Below are 21,434 nucleotides of genomic sequence, written 5' to 3'. Positions count from 1 at the left end.
TCCAATGTGATTCACAGTTTCTCAGTTCTGTTTTAGAAAATTTCTTATTTACCTCTTCTGAGTATTCAGAATACATGAGAGAGAGATGCTCTCTAAACCGCTACACAACAGAGACACTGTTCTCATCTTGCCACTTACCTCACCTTCACTTGCTTTTAACTTCAAAGGTGGCAATGTTTTTTGATACAAAAAGTATCTCGCAGCCTAATTTTTTGTCTACCTACTAAGACCTGTTCTTCTATTAAGACCTCTGAGCTGTGAAGTGTGTAATTCATGTTTATATCAAGATTTGGTTTCAGAAATGAGATTTGGGGTTAGGGTTCAATCCAAGTCCTTCAGGAAATTTGATTTGGGAGTTAACGTGGCTTCAGCCTTTTCAGGGTTACATTTTTCACAAAGGACAATAGTGGCTGCTTCCTTTTAAGATACAGCTGTAGGAAAACCTTTTTTTAATATCCTAATGGGTATGAGACTGATCTAGAAAGGTAAGGTTCAGGCTCCTTTCTTTCCTCAGTGTGCAGTGAGTCACATCACTTCAGGAGCGAGGAGTCTCATCTTTCATGAGCATTTAACAATGCCAAAAGCAAAATTAAATGATCCTGTGATTGTCCCTGTAGTAAATCTGCCTGTGTTTTAGATGTGCCATATAATATTTTTATGTTTTCCATATGTTCTTGTGTTATGGAAAAATAGTGGTTATCGTTATTGCCCTTCATTTAGTATCTCTTTTCCAAGCTGTAAAGTACTCATTTATTCAATTTTTCCTCCTCGGGAAACCAGTCCAAACCTTTAATCACCCTTGGCCCTCTCTCTAGACCACTGCTAGTTCTACTATATTACCTTTGGCTTACCAGGATCAGGACATTCAGGACAGGAGCACGGCACACCTGCTGCTCCCTAGGGTGTGGCAGCTATGGTTGCTTCCTCATCTAGAACCCTCCTTTGGAATTAAGGCTGATGTTAGAGCACATCTGCTGAAAACCTTCCCTGCCAGTTTCCGTAACAAATGACTGTACCTCAGACCTTGGAATGGGAACGCCCATTGATGAATATGGCAGCCAGCATCTGGTGCACCTGAAAATATGCTAAAGGTATACAGAGGATATGTTTGCCAGCCCCTAGGTTCCAGCTCTAGCTGTGAGATTAGAGTCAAAACAGTGCCAAGAGACAAGCACCACAGAAAACGTTCAACCAAACTCTGAAGCTCAGATCCCTCCAATCTGCATCTTAAAACAGACTAGAATCCTGTTCTGCCAGGGAAAGGCTGCAGGAGCCTTTTCTTTGAATGATCTCTCAGACAAGAGTTGCCAGCCTCTGAGAACTGCCATTCCTCTATTTTGAGTTGGAAGACAAATTATTGGGGCTTAGAAGTGCATCCCTTTTACTGGTGTTGTCATAACTAAGGAAAGCACGGCATACTTACTTTAAGAGCAAGAAGGAACACAGCAGAGCATATTTGAATACAGAGGCTCCACTTCAGGTTCCTGGGATAGGTTCCTGAGACTTTTTTTGTAGCATCAAGAACCTCTGGTGTGTTCTTAAACACTCATTATACAAGCGTGTGCCTTTTTTAAAATCACCTCCTTGTGCTGAGTACTGGTTTGGCACAACTATCAATACAGTAAACTGTACAGCCCGAGGTATACAGCAAGTTTAAGACTCTTAATTCACAGTCCCAATGCAAAGAATGGCCTGTCCGTTCACAAAGCGTTAAGCAGTTATGTAGGGAATTACAGAGCATTCAGGCTTCGAGAGTGCTCTTCTGTAATCACTGGGTATAAGGACCTACCTTTGACCATGGTTAAGTGAGGACAGCAAAGGTGCTTCCCTTCATCCTCCCTCTATCTTGAACAGGGAATGTGTATGACCTGATTCCCCTGCCCCCCTACCCCACATACCCATATGCTTGGATGCCAGTCTGCCATCCAGACTCCAGGAGTCTCCCTGCTCTCACAGGAGAAATGGGCTATCCTGCCCTAGGTATCCTGGACTGAGTCGCAGAAAGTGGCTGCTGTCTGTCTTGCTTTACGTAAGTTACCAAATAGCAGAGATAGGTCTTGGGAAACAGTAGTGTGGCTAACGCAAGGGCTAGGCGCTACCCAGTTCCTCACCTGCCTCCTTTCACTGCTTGGTGCTGGTGGAAAATGGTCTGACTCAGGCATTGCTTCATATTTACAGCAGCACCATGAAGAACAGAGGCAAAGGACTAAGGTGTATGTAGGTGAATGTCAGGGTGAATGACTTAAAGCTCCTTCTGATAATGATAAAAAGGCTTCTGGGATAGACATTTTCTGCAGGAGTAAGCCATTCCATACACAATGCTGATGGGTCTTGGCTAGCCTGAAAACAAAGTAGCCATCTCAAACTTCAGTAGGAAAAACCTCAAAGCTGGCTTGAAGTTAGGTCAGATCTGGCAAAGCTCATTCATCCATGTTTTGTTCTTCATATGGATTATGCTTCATATGCACTAACACCTCCTAATGTCTTGATTTAGGAATCATTAAACAAATGTATTATGAAAAACTGTTTATAAAAATCTACTGAAAAAAAGAGGCAAATGAGAAAGATAGACTTGCCAAAGAATTCTAATGCAAGCATCTCCCTTTTCTTTTTTTTTTTAAGATGGCGGGAAAAAAAGCTACTAAATCACCATATTCCAAATATTATGACAAAGTCATATTTTCTTGTGAAGACTTCCCATTTGACTGACTAAAGGAGGGGCATTTGGAAGTCTTCTGTATAGAAACAGCAATCTTCAGAAATATGGAGCTGATTTTAGAAAACTAGTAGTTTCATTAGTGATGATACATGTATTAGAAAATTGGTAGGAAGTGTCAAAATACTGTTTCTAAATTAAGAACATGTTGTTTGCTTTGCACATTTGCTGAGCTTAGTTGCCAATGTATATACAAAAGCATCTGTAAATAATTAAATGACAAATGGTTCCAGTTAAACCAAATTTTAACCTTACATTAGTCAGTGATCTTCAATGTTATATTGACATTTCAAAACAATGCAGTGGGAAAAAATTAATTTATTTTATTTTCCAGTAATTTAATATAGTACATTTCCTATACAAACATTTTAAGCATTAACCTACATAACAGATTTTTTTAAAATTACGTATCATTTCTTTCGTGAGTTAGTTTATTAGCACAAAATAGTGCGCAGATCACTTCTTACAGCGACATCACTTGAGATGACATACGGAATCAAAGATGAAAACCCCATTGTGCATGTTTCATAACATAAATTAAGAAAATTATTCAGACTTGTCATTTTCTACAAAGTAAATCACCCACTAGACTGAACAGTGAATAATTTAACTGGAAATTGATACTGATCATGTGTTATTGGAACATTAATATGCAGAAAACATCACCTATCAGTAATGGAGAATATTATGAGATAATCTTTCTGAGAAGTGGGTTTTTTATGCCTCTTTCATGAAACCTCCTAAAATATTCTATCAAATTCAGTCTTTTTGTTTACTAGAATTAAAGGTGGCTAGATTATCTCTCAAGAAAGTACTAAATGGTGTGCATTCAGATTAAAAAAGAGGATCATTACAGTGGAGACCAGCAAATGCTAAATGAGCATGTAATATACTCTTGTATTGTCTATATATATTGCATTGTGCAACCAACTGTTGATCCACAAGCACCACCAAATATGGGCTACTACAAGTAAACTTTTTCTTCTATACACTGAAAGGGAAATGTTACAAAAAATTTTTTTCCTGATATGCTGAGAGTTATTTACTGATAAAAATTGGAGTACAGAGTGATGCATCAGTAAGTGTTATGAAGAACTTGGAAGTTGAAGGTTTTGTTACCCACCTAATGCAAAGCAATCAGAAAGCAGAAGCAGCATTGGAAAACAGTCAACGTCTTTCACTGTGAACACACAAAAAATCTGAGCTGAGGAATCAGAGTGTGTTGCGGTGATAATTGCGTAAATGACTGATTCTTCGGTTCATACAAAGATGCACACTTAAATATATTTTATTTTAGAGTCATCTCTAACTATGCAATTGGATGCCCTAGAATTGCAAAAAGGTTCCTGTGTATGATACACAGGACTAGCAATTTCATGTATGGATTCACACTTCAGATACAACAATTATTCCTTGAGTATTTGTTGTCTATATGTATTTTGTTATACTGGATATAAACTTACAACCTCTGGAATACTGCAGACTTAATTTTCTTAACATGTTATTGCATTCTTCACAGAATAGTTTTGTTTTAATTATTATATACAAAAATCTATTTAAGCATAAATCCATTAACAGCCTTTTTCTGCTAACAATTTCTCCAAACAAGCTGAAAAATAATGTTGTCATTAACTAAAATACAGTTAGTTCTACCCAATTTCACTATAAATATTTGCCAACTACATTTGAAATGGTATATGATTTTTCATTTTTTGTTGTCTTTTTTACAGGATGAGAATATAATGCGATCCATGCAGCTCTTTGAAAATGTGATTTAATGAAGACATTAGGTCTACAACTAATGGACAAATATGAGCTATTCTGCAACATTATCTAAAAGATGGATCTCCCACTTTATCATAAATAAAATTACTCAGCTTTACACTGAGAAATGTATTATGCAAATAAATTTTTTATTATAAACTCTTCCCCAAAAAAACTTTCTAAATTATATACAATTTAGCACTTCAACAGTGGCTACTTAGTTACCAAGATTGTTCTGAAAAGTCAGGTTTTTGCTCCAAACTCAAACAAAATAAGACCTGACATTATGCAGCTTTATTATCATTCCAACTCCTAGATAAAATAGATACTATCACAAGGAGATTAAATAAATAGTCTTAGTTTTGTTACTCATTTGTACTGGATTAAGCTCCAGGTGTTTGAGTGTATTTCTTAAATCTTAGCTTCTAATTTATACAGAGGCATTACAATGTATTTTCTTTTCACATTTGTATGGTGTAGTCCTCATTTTTTGAATAATACTTTGAGTTAAAGTGCTATAATCAATGTGCAATGCACACCTTGTTGCAATTGCCTTCCACGTTTGATTTGCTTTTCTCTTCAAAAAAGGCCCCCAAACCTAACAAAATAGATAACTTGAGAGGAAGAACTGTTATAGAACAAAAAAAGAAATTGCTTATAGGTAGATTTACTCCCTAATAAATACGAGTAAGCTTCTATCAATAATCACACTTACCTAGTAAATCTGCATTTAATTTATCATGACATGAGTATCAGGAGTCCTACATACTGTATTTCTAATTCTTCTTGGATGCGTCTGCAAAGATCTTTGCTTAAAATTAAGGATCTTCTGACTTTGAATTTTTCATGAAGAAATCTTAACTGGATCTGTTTTCATCACTGTTTTCATGAGAACATGTCTTTCTGCCTTTAATGAAGAAAATGGCATGAACTTCTTTTGAAACTTCCATCCCACTTCAGTCCTCAGAATGAATATCACTATATAGTAACATCTACTACTAATAACTGCTAGACAGGCTAACATCTGTTTCAGCTTTTTGTAATATCTTTAATTAGGAGACAGAATCAAGAAAAAATTGGAAACTTCAGCTATATAATATCATCTATATGTGATAACTACATTATATTTTTTTAGGGTCATTTCTTCATTAAGATTGGAGCTACCTTAATTCTGAACCTAGAAAGATTTTTCTAAAAAAGTATGTACCTAAAATATAATACTGCACCCTCATCCATGTAATTTTTAAGATCTATCGTCCACAGAGTTTATGCCAATACTTCAAAATAGGTGAAATGCTATCAGAGATAGGCCACTCTTCATTGTGACATTGCTGCAGAAAGGGGATTAATGAAGTAGAAAGAATGTTGCAAGCATTCTTTTCCAAAAATAAATCAGGTATCTATTCTGGTGTAGAGATGGGATGTTAGAGGCATGTTGAAGGCTGCTCTGCTATCACCAGTGTAGGATAAGAGTAGTACAATACATGTACACCTGAAATTTGCTGTAGCGTGTTTGTGTAAACTAAATGTGCACATTTTGTAAAAAAATAATAATAAAGTAAACATGAAGAAAAACAAGCATGATCGATTTTTTGAGTTGTTAAATACTTGTATTTCTTCAAATTAAACATTTTTGTCAACAAAATTAATTTTTTTTAAAAAAACTTAAATACATATATCTTGACTTAGCACAATGTTGATCTCAGCAGAAATCTTAGCACAGTCCTGAAGTAAATTTATTTTAGCAGAGCAGTGGTAATTTTCCAAAAATTCTGAAATTGCTTTCACATGACAGACTTTTTTAATACCCTATGTAACAGCATCTTTTGATGACAATTAAAAAAAAACCTTTCAACAACTTTAAATTCCGGAATTGAATTTTTTCTCAGGGGAAAAAGTTCTATGGCAAATTTTGTTACTTCAGTCAGCTCTCCCTCACAGAGTAACTCAAATACTCATAAAAACATGTACCCTGAACGGTATTTATTACAAGATCTGTTAGGAATTATTTTGTAATCAAGTTCAAATATGTTCATGGACAAATGGTGCACCCTACAAGGCTTGGCAGCCAGATAAGCTGGCTTCTTCAATCTTTTTATTGTCTTTAACTCATATTTTTTTCATAGCTTCCACATTCAGAAGTTTATTAGCTTGTCTGGAGCTGAATTCACAAGCTAGTCCCAAGCATATCTGTGGCATTACAGAAGTCAATGCAAAGGGAGCACGGTGTAAATACTCCAGAGTTGCCTCTTGCATCTAGCTCACATCCAGTAGGCCCAAGGTTGACTGGAACTAATTAGTTGAGCAAAACCTAGGCTGTGGCTCTATTGAGCAATCTGATGCCTCTGCACCGTATTCTCCAGAGTCTCTCCAGCTTCTCAAAACAATATGCTGAGACTGCACTGAGCAAGCTCAGTTTTGCACCATATGCTACCTGTTTAGTGCGTTCAGCTTCATACCTTTAAAAGCTGCCTCTCAAGAAGACTAGATGAGTTCTCATAGTTCTACATCTAACCCAGTAAGTCCTGATGAACCCAAACTGCATCCATCTGTGCCTGTGGCACAAATTAAGTTACGTGTTTCAAAAGCCGGTATACATATGTAATTTAACAGCCAGTTAGTTACTATTTAAGTAATTACAGCCAAATTATTTTGCATCACACAAATGTACAAAACATATTAAACACTGCAGATCTATTAAAGGAAATTGTAATTTACAACAAAATAAGAATCAATATTTACTCTGCTTTTGAAATAATAGCAAATTAGTCAATGTCATTGTAAGCACAATGCATATACAAACAGCAGCCAATACAGCGAGAATTATTTTAACTAGTCTTCCATAATTACATATTCACAAACTGATAGAATTTTGTGAATTCTGAAGAACTGTGATTATTTTAAGAGATTTAAGATTATTTTATCATACCCCAAATAAGTGTCAGTGATGTTTACAGGCAGTTTCTTTCCAAACTTCACCTTACAGTACAAATCACTACAGTTTTCTTGATCAAGAGGAGATAGAACAATAGGTTGGAATTTTAGATTTGATGATGGCCACAGTTGCCTGTTAATGAAAATAAAACAAATTTAAACAAAATAAGGAGCACTAGCATTACATATGAGAGTATTCATATAGTCTCTATAAATCGTATAAATTCACAACTTTTACTTAGTTATCTTTGTTATTATCAAACAGTAGAAAACTAAAAAGTTAATATTTGCTGAGAACTTCACTGGCAAAAGGGCTGAAAATAATGAACTGAAAAAATGGAGCATTGTGATAACTAATGATGGAGAGTAAACATCCAAGAGAAGAGATAATGTAAATTCATACCTAAAACTGGGCATAAGTATAGACATGAAAGAATAAGGATTTTTAGATAGAGGAGTGATATTCTGGAAGGGACTTCCAATAAAAGTAAGAATCATATACATTGTAACTCATTTAGAGTAGAAATTTGATAAATTCATTGGTTGGACTATATAATATTGCTTATAATCACAATTTAGGAGTTTGTTTCCAGTTTTCTGCTTTATCTTATTACAGTATTTTTAAAAGGCACACCGAAAGACCTACTCGCAAAATGGGTAAGACTAAGAAATCAGGGGGCAGACAAAAGAATCAGAGGTTAATGATTCACTGGATTAGTTACATTATCTAGCCCTAAATTTTCAGAACATCAGGATGAGATGTAATTTTCTTTTTCTTGTCTCACTAAATATAAATAAAAAACTCTCATGCTTTTTTATTTGTCATGATGTTTTTCAAGTCTGTAATACGAACACTGCTACTGTCCTTAAACGAACATGAGCGGAAAAAAAAAAAAAAAATGAAGTGGTGTCTACTGATTATTTGAGTGCCTACTGATTAAAGCACACAAGCTCAGAACTGGTAGACCTATATTTATGGTCCTTACTCTTTAGGTTATTCCTATTCTTTACCAATGACCATTTAATATAATACATGCAAGTGTTCATAGGGTCAAGAAAGCAAATGTTTTCTCTTCTAGATGAATAGCCAACCCAATACTCACTTTTTCTTCTCTCCTCCCCTCTGCACAATGTACAGTATAACAGAATATGACAACAGAATGTTCAGCAGAGGAATACTCTACCATCTATTATTTAAAGCATTTTTTTGATTTATAGCGATTGCAGATCTAACCTCTGGGTTAACCAGGGTGGGCTGGAATGTGAGTATCTAATTTCCTCAGTAAGTGACCTAAACACTAAGCTATTAGTGGGAATGGGCAGGCATCATCAATAACAGCAAAAAGTATCTTTTAGCAAGAGTAAATCCTGTTGAGAAAAGTATTTAGGCTCAGAAAAAGGAACATGAAGCCTGCATCCCAGGCATATTGAAGCAAGACAAATATTCAGCCTGTCAGGTGTCAATATGCCAGAAGGGGCCAGAAGCTATTGACTATTTGACATTTGGTAAATTCCTGGATCGCTCTTCATAGGCACCTAGCCTACCCTATGGTCTGTACAACAAGCTCACATGCTTCACCCAGCATAAGCATCTGCTTTCTAAGTACTGCAATGCCTAACTTGGAGTAAGGACTTATATTAGGCATCCTGGATCTTACCCTACGCAACTAACCCATTTGTCACATCAGTTCAAACCCAGGAAAAAAAATTTAGACTTTCTAGAGAAATGGCAAATTTTCAAGAAAGAACAGCGAGTATCTCATTTAACCACTAAGTCTGCATAAGCTTCCCACCAAGGACAATAAAATGTTCCAAGCAAATATCATGGGTAGGGATCCACATTGATGCACACTTGCTTCCAAAAAGAGTTCCCCTGAATGGGGCTTGGTGTGCTGTGCTGTAAGAGTTCAGCCATGCAGCTTCTGATGTAGGTATGGATCCCTTGGAATATTTTACTGAGACATACTCATGTATCTCCTGCTCAGAGATTAAAACAATGGAGAATACAAATGAAAAGTGGGAGATCATAAAAAAATGGGAGACAACAAAACCTAACTAACTGGCAGAATATGGGTTACCCTGAGTAGATTTAATGTTATTTCTATCACCACTCAATACGTCAAACAGACTAAAACAACTATTTTACTACGGACTGGAACACAACTCTGCTGATTGCCAAGTGCAAAATCCTGTGTTTTATGCAATATGACTAGTTGTGACACATAAAAATAAACAGTTTTCAGAATAAGGTTCTTAATCTGAAAGGCAGAGATGGAAGTTGTTTTGGCAAAGTTGCATTCAAATGTGCAGATTACAGAATAATCATCTGGTCAACTCACCTTTCCACCATATTGCTCCACCTTTTGTAAAGCAACAGTAATTTTTTCTCTAAATTTCTTGTCCATTAATCTCCTTGAAAGCTATTGGAAAAGTAAAATAAAAAGGTTTGTTGCACAACATATACAACATATGCAAAGAGGCCAATATAATTCTATTTAATTACTTTATTTCATCTTGTCTTTGGAAAATTAAAGCCAAAAAGAAATGTCAGCTTGTAACTTATGTCAAAGTATGGAACTCAGTCAAGGCAAAAGGAATAAAAAAATGTTAACTGATGAGAAACTTAAATTCAAAGCAAGCTCAACTGTTAGCCAAAAAAATACTTATTTTAATTTTTTTTTCTTTTAGCAAACAAATTTTAAAGAGGTATCAACCTTAAAAAAAAAAGTCATTCTTAAAGTGCTGTCCACATGAAAAGTTAACATGTTTTTTCACATGCACTGAAAGAGATTTATTATAGTGGAATTGCTTTAAAAAAAAACCTACTGCAATTTCTCTCTTCTGCATTGGACGTCTAAACGGTCCTTTTATTTTGCTGTAAAACTGTACTTTGAAAGCAGGCTAAATGAAACCATGAAAAGCCTGTCTGACAGAGGAGGGATGTCTACAGAAGGACTCAGTTTAAAAATACTTTCCACAATCCTGCTATAAGTTTATTTAATGAAAACTTCCTTGTGTAGAATTCCCATCTGAAAGAAGTGGGAATATTTGCTCATGTTAATTTATTGAAAATGTCACAAATTTTTTTAAATTTTCTCACTTAAAATGCAAAACTAATTTTGCAATAAACATAAACTTCCCTTCAAAACATAGCATCTATTTCACCTCAGGCTTGAAGCTGGATCTTTTTTAAATAGCAGAGACAATATTTCCATTATTCTCCAATTTACGTTAACAACAGTTTTTGGACCTTGCTAGAACTTTGTAAGTCACCATATTATTACAGAATGATGGACTTACACAGAGGAATATATGAAGTAATGCTTTTCATGGAACTGCTCAGTCCTCCACTGTATCTGTGCAGATATTACAGTAAACATCACAACAAAAGTACCATAAAAATATAGATTATTTTTTACTACAGCATTAAAAACTTACATTTGTGAGTAGATGCTTAAGATGATCATTAAGAGATGGGCCAACAACAGCACTCAGTTGAACTAAAGCATCTAATCCCCTTCCAAATACTTCATCATCTGAATGGGCCTTCAGAGGGGGAAAAAAGAAAATCCTGTCAGTAACATTCAGACAAATGCGCAAGTTCTTCAAAACTGCAATCTCTACACTATGATTGTATATAGTATTTTTAAAAATTAAAACTACTGTGCAACTGCTAATTGTTATAATGTTACAAATTTAGAAATACAAGTACAATATGCCTGAATATTAGTATCTAGAAGTAACAATTAAAAACAGAAGTATATTTTTAAAGTAGAAAATAAAAGTATCCACAAAATGTCAGTGAAACTCTTGTGTTTCTTTTGAGACAAGGAAACTAATAATTTATGATTGAAGAAATAAAAAATTTGGCAGGTAAAACAGATTGCTACACCAATAATTTCAGTGCTTCACAGCATATTAGAAAGAACCCTTCAAATGCGGATATGTTGAAATCGGGAGACAACATTTTAGTTACAAATGTAATGGATTCAGGGTAATTTCTATGTAATTCATAACAATAATTGTCTTTGTTGGAGAAACACTTTCTGGCTCAATTAATTTAGTTCCCTGCCAACTACAGCTTTGTCACCTGCCAGCAATTATCAGGCTCTTATCTACTTCTAGGGTACTTTGTCATCTTTATTACTCCCACGCGAAGGTTCTTCTATACCTGAGTGAGTTCTCTAATGGTTTAGTTATCTCACTCTTCCTTTAGCAGAGAAATTGATTCGTGACAATTTATTTTGTCCTTTGTACTAATACTGACCTTTATTTAAACAGTTATTTTTCCACTCTGACATTTGGGCCCTGAACGTTTCTTTTTAAACTAGAAGTCATCGACTGCTTGTGTAGTAGAAGGTTTAAAAAGACTTTATACCAAAACAGTGCAATATTTCTTCTAATTTTGTCTTCCAAACTAGACCAAAGATACTGATAACACACAATTCTGATCTTCTGTTACACCTCTGATCTGAGATCACAAAGAATTTTTAAACTTTCAGCCATCTCTAAAACCAGAACTGAAACAGAGTTAGATTAAAGGACAGCAAGTAGCTGAACCAGAAAAGGGCTCTGAAAGATATGAAAAAGATCCAAAAGAGATTACCTTCAAGGCCAATACTTTTACCTCACTTTATTTTCTGACAGAGTAGAAAAGTTAAAAATATTTTAAAAATGAAGAATATGACCTCAAACATTTTAACTGTATTCTTCCCTTTTCCTCATTGGCATATTCTGTTTTATCTTTGTAGCATGTTTTGAATTTTTAAATGTAACAGATGAGTATTTATTCTCCCATCTCCCATTTTACTTCACCTCAATTTTTTTTTTTGCATGTTATTTTATGTGGATATATAAAAACACCACCAACACATATATTTATTTCTGCTTATATGCAGATCTTTAATAGAACATTTCCACAGAATTTGCCCATAGCTACTGTCAGGTATACAAGGAGTTGCCCATCTGAATTTACAGTTAAAGACATATTTAGCTAATAAAACCAAGGCAGGGTTAACATGAAAAAAAGAAACTCTTCCCAGCCCCCCAAACCAAAAGCCCATGCAACAGATTTATCACATTAATATTTTCTGCGTAGTCCTCACCAGCACAAGTAAAAAGAAAAAAAAAAACAAACCCATTAAAATCTCTGCATGAAAGTAAGACATACCAATGCAGCCTTTAACACTGGAACTAGACGAGGCAACAAGGGAATTGCTTTTTCAGTAGCACCTTCAACCATAAGTAATTCTTTAAAACCCTCCTTTGAAACAAATGTATAGGGATGTTTTGTCTCTCTTAGACCCTGTTGCAAATGTAAAACATGCTTGCTTAATAGTGAGTCTTCTTTTAAACAAAAACACGTTAAAGAAGTTCCACATAGCAGCAAGATAATGTTTAGATTTTGTTACATCAGTTCAAAACATAAAATACACTAACTCCACCATGTGGAGCCATTGAGTACAACTCTGCTCACAGAATATTCTTACTCATTTTTCTTTTGGAACACTGAATATTAAAAATAACATGAATACTGCCAATTCAACCAATATTTGTACTTCATTACCTTTAATCTAACTACCCAAGGTAATTTTTCAACAAGACCATGAACAAGAATAGGCTATATTTATAAATGGTTTTCGTACCCTGAAGGAAAAGAAAAAAATAGAAGGTGAACTATGGAAGGAAAGACACGCCCCACCACACACCTACCTCTGCCACACCAAAAACTTGTAGATGCTATAAATATGCACTTCTAGTGAAGACCTGACTGGCAGAACTCAAAGATTTAAAGCCCTATGGCTGAAGTCTTTCTTCTTTCCGTAATAGAAGCTCTAAATTACTTTAGGAATTGACAGCTTTGTTTAATCTTAAAAAAAACCAAAAAACAAAAAAAAGCTTGCCACCTCTAGAGTATCCACTTTATTCCATCCACCACACTGGATTCAACATTTATTTACACTCCTGAAACATATTTGGTGATAAATGTCACAGATGATGCTGAGAAAACAGAACCTGAACGTAATGTATAGTATTTCTCTTTCACTTATTTACAGGATCCTATTTCCACTGTATTAGTTCAATCTATTGAGGAGAGCACTCTTACTTCAGTAGGTAAGCTTTATATACAAAAAGAATCAAAACAATTTTGTTTACAAAAGAACCTGCAAAGCCACAAATGGCTTGAAGTATTTCATTCAACAGTTGGGAATCCGAGATGCAGTCTTGTATTTGGCCAGTATCTCGAAGTTTAAATAGCTCTACTAGCTCTCCCAGAATACTCTAACTAAAGAGCTACAAATGGCAATGTTCTTGACCATCTTCATTCATACAAGATCCTCACAAATGTTTTTTTCATATTTCCCTATTAGGTGAGTCTAAGTTAGCTAGCTTAGCTTGTTACAAAATGCTATTTGCAATTAGGAAATCCTGTATGCTTAACTTTGCAAGAAAATTGAGTTTACCTCTGCCAATGTTACAAGAAGAGGATCAAAGGGAACAGTTTCAGGAAGGCATTCCCATTGCAGGCTGTGCTTTACTGAGCCATGCACTAACCTATATAAAGAATAAAGTTTTAACAAATTAACGTATAATAATATGTAATTTATTGCTAACACTATTTGCTTTAAATATATCACCAATTGGTTTGCAATATTACTATAATGTTATATACACAATTTCAATACATACTGCTCTTCTTAGTGAAATGTATAATGATATTTAACAGTGCAATTTTTATAATTCCCAAATTTGGCAGTTTTCAAAATTCTGCTCCCACTCACATAGAAATCAGAAAATAAAAGTGATAAAAATTATAGATGCCTCTCGTACCAACACAAAAGATGCTCCCTTTGCAAAGTTACTTATTTTAATAAATACCAAGAAACATTTTCCTCAAATAACAGTTGCTAAGGGAAATCAGTTGAAACTGAAAGAAAATCATATTGGAATTCATCTGTTACTTCTAAGATACAGATAAAGGCTATGTATTAATGACTATTTTATACATGTATATACATGTAACAATGATTACTTAAATTTTTGTTAAGTAATTCTGCATCCACTTGACAAAACACTAAAGTGCTTATTGTCTAGGCAAATATATAATAGACAAAAGTAACTTAAAATACCACAACCTATTACTTACAAATAGTTTTGTTAATATCTGATATTGCTAACAACTACAGAATTGGAATATTCAAGAAAATGTTGTCATACTACTTACTTCAGACAAAAAAAAGACTGCAAGATGTCTACTTACAAAAATGGCACTAATTGTATTATTTGTGTTAGTAGGGAGAAGTAAACACTATTACATGAAGAAATCAACTTCTTTCATGAAAGAGGCTTAGCAAACCAAATCTGCAAACACCTAGGTATTGTTTAAAAATGCAGCTTCAGTATTAACACAGCATAAAAAAAGAACCAAAAGACGACCATTTCAAAGACATGGAAAATTGCTTTCTGTTTTGAAAAGAGTTAAGTATCACAAATCTTTTCAGAAATTAATGGAATCAAACAGCCTAACTAAAAGATCAAACATGAATAGATGTATTTCAATCTGTGTAATTCTACCTAACCATAATATATTTAGTAAAAAAAATAAACAAAACCAACACACCTGCACGGAATGCCACCTTTAGCGTATATAGCAGCAAATGCAGAAGGTGGTCGAGAATGAGCACCAAACTGTGAGGACCAAAAAAAAAAAAAAAAAGGCATTATTTATTCATGACAGTAATGTTTGATGACTATTTTGAATATGTTAAAACTGCAGTTTACCAAAAAAGGAACTTAGCCGTATGATTCTAAAATTAATCAAAAAAAGAACTGCAGCTCTGGGGTGGAAAACATATATTTGGTACATTTATCAGAAAACTGCTTTTCAGAATTGTCTGTCTAGGAAGTTGTAAAAATGAATAAATAATGTAGATACAGTGCTCTCCTGATGGAATACCCTTATTTTTCTATTTTCTCTTGCAAATCTTAACACTGAAGTCTTATGGGTTCTCTCCTTAACAGATTAAGGACCTCTCGCTTTCCTGATGCTCTTATTGTTGTTATATTGGTAACATGCAGAAGGCAGATTTACTCCAATTCCATCTTGATCTGACTATAGACAAAAGTACAAGGTGGCAAGATATGGGAGAAACACCAAATGTCGGGCAATATGGTATGAGGGCCCTGGAAATCAGCGGGGATGTTCACACTCGGTGAGAATCTAGGAAGGTCTCACTGGAGAAGGAACTAGGAGCTTCACGGGAGGAAAGCCTGCACAAAGTTGTTTTTTATCATATATGTGCTTCTTATGCATATGAACTATGATATTATTTATTAGCATGATCATTCAATGCTACTTCCCAGATTAAACATCTTATCACAAAGCATGTAGCAGGAAATACCACGAAATCTTAACTTTTAATCTTTCGAGTGTTTGAACCTACATTAACATTGTAAAAATTGTGTGCATAATTTGACGACTTCTTGGCTTAATTAAGTCATTGTACTACTTGCAAAAAGGTTTCAAGAAAAAAAAGCCCACATGAAAGTATTCAGCCTCTGTTTATGGCAAACTAGTACCTCACCAAAGCACTCCCATTTTTAGTTTGTTTTCCAAAAAGTCTGTGCAATTACTAATTGTTTGGTTGATATGGCCCAGTGGCGAGCTATAATTCACCCACTCAAAGCTTGTTCTCCAGGCACAGGACTTCTATGAAATAAACAACTCCTTTCATCAGTCTCCTCCTGAGAGCCCACATTCTTCCCGAAGTATTACATATTCACAGTACTTGGTGGTTTCAAGTAATGCTCACAAGCAATTAATCCACTAGATTTCATGAGGTCTAGATGATCTTCAAGATGCTACCTGATTCTTGGTGTCATTGCATAACTGAGATCAGTTCCTCTAAAGGAGCAGGTGCCAAAATTTATAACTATACCAAAAAAACCCCAACCCTTTTTTAACTCTTACCTCTAAATCTCTTTTTAGGGCAAAGGTATACAGAAAATAAAAAAAGTTACCATCCAAGCCACAATTGTACAAAACCCCTTTTTTAAAAAAGTAATAAACAGCGCCTCAGGCATTTGAGCTTAGAAATTAGGGTATGTATGATTAATAACAAAAGTACTTTAAATTTACAAAACAGGACCACAAGCAGCATGTCCTGCATGTATTTCATAAAGTAAGGAAATTTCTTCCAACAAGAGAACTGTTTTAAAAAAACAAACAGAAAACCCACCACCTATACATACCGGATCAATAGTTTTAGGATTCAGCTTGTCACTAGGCTTTGGCTGTGGTTTAATTGCAGGTTCTGGAGAACACGGCAAAGGAGAAGATGTCTTACTTTTCTGTACTGCAGTCTTTGGTTTTATTTGGATGCCTGATGACATTCTTAGAACATTACTTCCTAGAATAGAAAAAGATTAAAAACTTAAAATATTTTTCATTCCTACATGACAGAATATCAAGGGTTAGAATCCCAGGGTCGAAAGACTGACATGAACAATCAATCAAGAAAATCTAAATAAGTGTACTAGAAAAGAAATGCTTATTCTTATATATCCTAAGCAGTGCACAGTATGATTTTGACAGTCTTGTCACTCCATCTTTCAAATGCACACATCTCTTAATCCTGCACTGCTCCCATTTCCTTCTGTACTTTGAGACCTGCAGCAAAAGTGAAATTAGCTACAGTCTGCCTTTAGGGTAGACTACAGAAATCCGAGCAGCAACACAGTGCTCAGCAGAACAGCCCAGAGTGAAATAGGCTGGCTGGGTACAGTTACAGCAGAAGACAGTAACAATCTGAGGAGTGGCCAGGATGAAGCAATGAACACAAGAGCAAGTAGATTCCGGACACAAAAACCAAAGCAGAATCAATAAGAGAAGAGAAAAGAAATGTGAAGTAGCAAAGAAAGAACACTGAAAATGAATTCCAATTCCAGTAGGAAGAAAGAAAGTATTTTGTTAAAAAGAATGCAAAAATAACTTTCTGTATACATCCTTAAATACTGATTTAGGTACACGTATCTTCTAAATGTTAATGCACCAGCTACACGTGTTATTATATATGTATGTAATTGCATTAAAATGTCCGTAATAAAAATAATAGTCTACTGCCTATTTAACATACCAAGCTGACACTATGATGAATAATATAAATTATTCTGGGAAAAGACAGGTTTTCAAATATTAATAAAATTATAAAGTGTGAAAATGCTAGTTTTGAATATTATTAATGTTCAGTAATTTTTGCTGTGGCGTACTCTGGGTGGAGAAAACAATTTAGTAAATAAGAAATTACATTCCTTTAGTAAACAAGCAATGACACTATATATAAATGAAAACAATAGGAAGCCAGTTAAATAATACACATAAACAAACATTGCCACAAGGATAAGTAGGGTGCTTCCCATCCAGCCATCACCTTTCGCAAGTTGATGACACCTGTTTTTGTCAACAACATGACTAAATTCCAAATACTGAGATCAGGATGAACTAGAGAGGCAGATTTTTTTTTGCCACACTACTTTCACCCCCTCAGCTCTATAAGCCACCTGCCCTAATCTCTGCCAGCATCTTGTACATGCAGTCCTTGTTGTTTAGCTTAGTTCTTCTAATTCTTCCCCCCAGACAGAACTTCCAGTCAGGTACTTTTGTCGTTATCGAAATTACTAAATCTTTAGGACTATTTCTGCTTCTCATAAGAAGTGATAAGGCTCCAGCACTTGTGTAGATATGCTATGTCCTTATGACTTGTAGAAAGAATTAAGTGTAGCGCCTAAGTTTTACTGAATGTTGAGAAACAACATATAGTAATGACTACCAAATCAGCTAAAATACAAATACAAAGCAAAACTAAAACTGAAAGTTTAAATCAATACTTCTTGACTGATGATTTAATCAGAACTAGTGATTCAAATCAGTTCACCCACTGTACATCGGTCTCTTTCATACCATTTTCAGAATACGGCCTGTCTCCAGTGACAGTCTTTTTAAAAGAAGAACTAGCGTACCACAATTAGACAAAAATCTTTTCAGAACACACAAAAACTTACATGACACTTACGGAAACTATTCTGTTTGTAAAATGCAAATAATTAAAACCAGAAATAATTGGAAGCCCTAAAAGACAAACAATAACATAGAAAGAAAATTTACTGATTTTGTAAGCGCCAGCTTATTATCACAAAACTCTAATCACATTAGAGTTAGAAAAAACATTTCTAACTATCAGAAAAATAAGAATAAAATGGTTTTATACAATAAAAACACCAGATAAGTTCTTGACATTAGCGTTATATATCACAAAATAGTGCTATCAGTGTCAACCTTAGAAAGGTACAATTGCTTCTAATGCAAACAGTCATCTTGCTAATAACAACATAAATATTTTTCTCAGAAAAGTATTCAGAAGTAATTCAGATGTATTCAAATTATTTTCTCTTCCAAGAAGATACATGCCATGGACTTTACTAAGGTTTTAACTAATGACAATATCTAGGTGCATTTCGAAAGTCACTGGCTGTACCATCAGAGAAAGTAAAAAATAACAGGTGTGACAACAGGAACAATGTTAGCCCTTTGGGACAAAAGTAAAGATAGGAGTTAAGGACAGTGATAACGGTTTTGTAAAAACGCAACTGAGGTAACACGCCGATGTATTGCCACAGGAGAAAGTGGCAGAGAGTGTTAAAAGGACTTTTCATAAGGAGGTCTCAGTCTTCACAGCGAGATGAAAGGTCTTATGTAGTCAAGAGCTGGGAGAGTCACACACATTTGTAGAGAGATCAGACAGCAGAGTATAGTTGTGAATCAAACAAGCGACATACAAAGCTTGATACCAAAATGAACCATCCTACTGGCAGATGACAGACTTCAAGCAAAGGACAGCAAACCTTAAATAGAAATATAAAAAGCACCTTTAAAAGACATTTTTTCAAAGGAGGAAAAGTGCGGCCTGGAGTTTGGGGTCTAGAAGTCACTTAAGAAAGGCGGAATTAAGTAAGTAGGATTAAAAGTAAGTAAGTAGGATTTTAAAGGTGAGGTTGCTCCCTTACCCTGGTGAGTGTCAAGGGCAGAGAAAGAAAGAGATAAGGGGCATCAAGCACCGTAACCGCCAAGCGGCTCAAACAGCAAAGCTCTGGCAAGTCACCACAGAGCCGCCGGACCGACCCTCACAAACACCGCGGGACATCAAAAGACCCAGCGAGACGACGAGGAGGGACACGCACGCCCCTCCTCGGGCCCCTCTCCCCCCACCCAGCTCCCGCTCTCTCGTGGGGAAGCCCAGGTCAAGGCGGCCAGAGGGGAGCGCCGGGCCGGTGGGCAGCGGTATCCCCCCTTCTTACGGGGCCCTCGGGAAGGGCGGCCGCTCAGTGCCCCGAAGGCTCGCTGCGGGGCCGCGCCGCTGCCCGGCGGCGACAGCAGGGCCCGGCCCGACCTGGCCCAGCGCTACCGCCCGGCCGCACCGACACCCCCTGACCTGGCGGGCGGGCAGCTCCGCGCCCGGCGACGCTTCCTGCCGGTTGCCAGGGAAACTACGGGCTGCCGAGAGCCCAATCTTCTTCGGCAGGCCGAGCCCGAGGCGGGAGCATGCGCGGCGGGGGGCGGGCGGGGGCGCGGCGTCCCTCAGCGGCGCCTGGCGCCGGCAAAGGTAAGATGGCAGGCCCGGCAGCCGGCGTGCGAGGGGTTTGCCCTGGGCGTCGTCCTGCCGTGCTGGAAGCTGTCGTGGCGGCTCTGCCGGGCCAGCTTGGCCGCTGCGAAGTGCCGGGGAGCTGAGGCAACGTCCTCAACTAATTAGAGCTTCAGTGCTTGCTGAAGAAAGAGCGAAAATTAGATTAAAAGAATGATTTGTTTCAACCTGCCGTATATGTTTGTGATTAGAATGGAGATGGTAAATTTTCAGGTGACATTGCCACTCATTTTTATCACTTTCTTAATAGCTTCCCAGGGAAAACAGGATTTGAGAAATACTGTATTTTGCTTTTATTTTTATGTGACAACAGTTCAGCTTTCGACGGATGGGGCCACATTCCCATTTGTGATCATTTTTGTTCCGAATACAATGATAGGAAGTTAGTTTTTAGCTCCTTTTGTCAGATAGCCCACTCGTATGATACTGAAATCTCTGTCACAAATATGGTATTTATTCCTACACCATCACATCTGAGCGTGATAAATGACCTTTTGGGTAAAAGGGTACATTTTTTTCCTCTGTGGAGCCTATTAGTCATGAGAGTGCTTTCTTGCTTTCTTTACGATACATGTTTATTCTTTCATGCACTCAACAATAAATCAAGCAAGATGTTTTCTTGGTTTGCTTAAATTGTGTGGGATGCAATCTTTTATAACGAGGAACTGAATGGGACTTTAGAAGTGGATAAGAGAGGCTATTCTGTTGGTTTTCCACAAAAAAACAGGAAAATGCACTGACAGTGTTGAAAAGTATTTGAAAACTACTGTCGGCATTAGATTTTGGCCAATGCTGGCATTTCATAATTAGTTTTATCCAACATAAATAGCTTGTATCTAACAGTAATGGGAAGTTGTAAGCGAGGACATTTGCAGAGTTAAAATAGGGCTGCATAACTGAATGCCTTTGAAATGCATTACTGCAAGAGACCTTTTGGAAATAGAGAAGGAAAAAAATGATAAAAATAATGCTGGAGAAGGGAAGATTTCTGTTTTATTTCTAAGTGTTTTAACCAAACCCAACAGACATTACAGTACTTTCACAAAAGTATTTTACTGTTCCACAATACTGAAGGCAATAGAGGAATGGATGTCTTTTTATCCATAAATTGTACAGGCTGGTAAATGATCCCAGAAAAATCCAATATTTGTAAAGCAGACCGTGCAAGTCTGAAAATCACACTACAAAATGCAAACCAGCATGCTCATCTCCATAATGAGAAAACAGAACTGCTTTCTGAGCAAGGTTTCTTTTTAGTTCAGTGTTTTGCTATCATTTTATACATATAGCTGCTATAGTTGCTTTGCGAGTACAGAACAGAC

The 21,434-nt window shown here is 36.1% G+C and overlaps 2 protein-coding genes across 9 annotated transcripts in view; one reads left to right on the top strand and one right to left on the bottom strand.

Annotated features, from left to right (window-relative positions):
- The window catches only part of KCNIP4 (potassium voltage-gated channel interacting protein 4), a 472,927-nt gene extending 466,594 nt beyond the window's left edge, over positions 1-6,333 (top strand). For 6 of the 7 annotated variants that reach the window (XM_075148844.1, XM_075148840.1, XM_075148841.1 and 3 more), the window contains one exon: positions 4,447-6,021. In XM_075148844.1, the coding sequence (XP_075004945.1) occupies positions 4,447-4,494 (48 nt within the window). In that variant the 3' untranslated portion in view covers positions 4,495-6,021. Of the gene's footprint in view, positions 1-4,446 lie in introns of all 7 variants that reach the window. The other variant, XM_075148842.1, reaches the window with a different exon arrangement.
- PACRGL (parkin coregulated like) lies at positions 3,017-20,018 on the bottom strand. 2 transcript variants are annotated; one of them, XM_075148848.1, is made up of 8 exons: positions 19,903-20,018; positions 16,667-16,824; positions 15,036-15,103; positions 13,879-13,969; positions 12,585-12,719; positions 10,853-10,960; positions 9,754-9,834; positions 3,017-7,547 (listed from the first exon to the last, which is right to left on the bottom strand). In XM_075148848.1, exons 2-8 carry the CDS (start codon positions 16,805-16,807, stop codon positions 7,491-7,493), a joined length of 681 nt encoding a protein of 226 aa, XP_075004949.1. In that variant the 5' UTR covers positions 16,808-16,824; positions 19,903-20,018; the 3' UTR covers positions 3,017-7,490. The 2 variants fall into 2 exon arrangements, with proteins under 2 accessions (XP_075004949.1, XP_075004948.1); XM_075148847.1 differs by having other exon boundaries at positions 19,478-19,930.
- Between the last annotated feature and the right edge of the window lie 1,416 nt (positions 20,019-21,434).

This window comes from Calonectris borealis, chromosome 4 (genome assembly GCF_964195595.1).
Source record: "Calonectris borealis chromosome 4, bCalBor7.hap1.2, whole genome shotgun sequence".
NCBI classification, from domain to species: Eukaryota; Metazoa; Chordata; class Aves; order Procellariiformes; family Procellariidae; genus Calonectris; species Calonectris borealis.
The sequence above is the reverse complement of the archived record's forward strand: the minus strand, read 5'-3'. Positions and strand labels throughout refer to the sequence as shown.

What these genes read in the sequence shown, in the direction of transcription:
- PACRGL (XM_075148848.1), bottom strand. Translation starts at nt 16,807, where the DNA reads ATGTCATCAGGCATCCAAATAAAACCAAAGACTGCAGTACAGAAAAGT. An exon ending in ATCCTAAAACTATTGATCCG is followed by an intron (nt 15,104 to 16,666) that starts GTATGTATAGGT and finishes TGGTCCTCACAG; the next exon opens with TTTGGTGCTCATTCTCGACC. An exon ending in AAAGGTGGCATTCCGTGCAG is followed by an intron (nt 13,970 to 15,035) that starts GTGTGTTGGTTT and finishes TTCTTTATATAG; the next exon opens with GTTAGTGCATGGCTCAGTAA.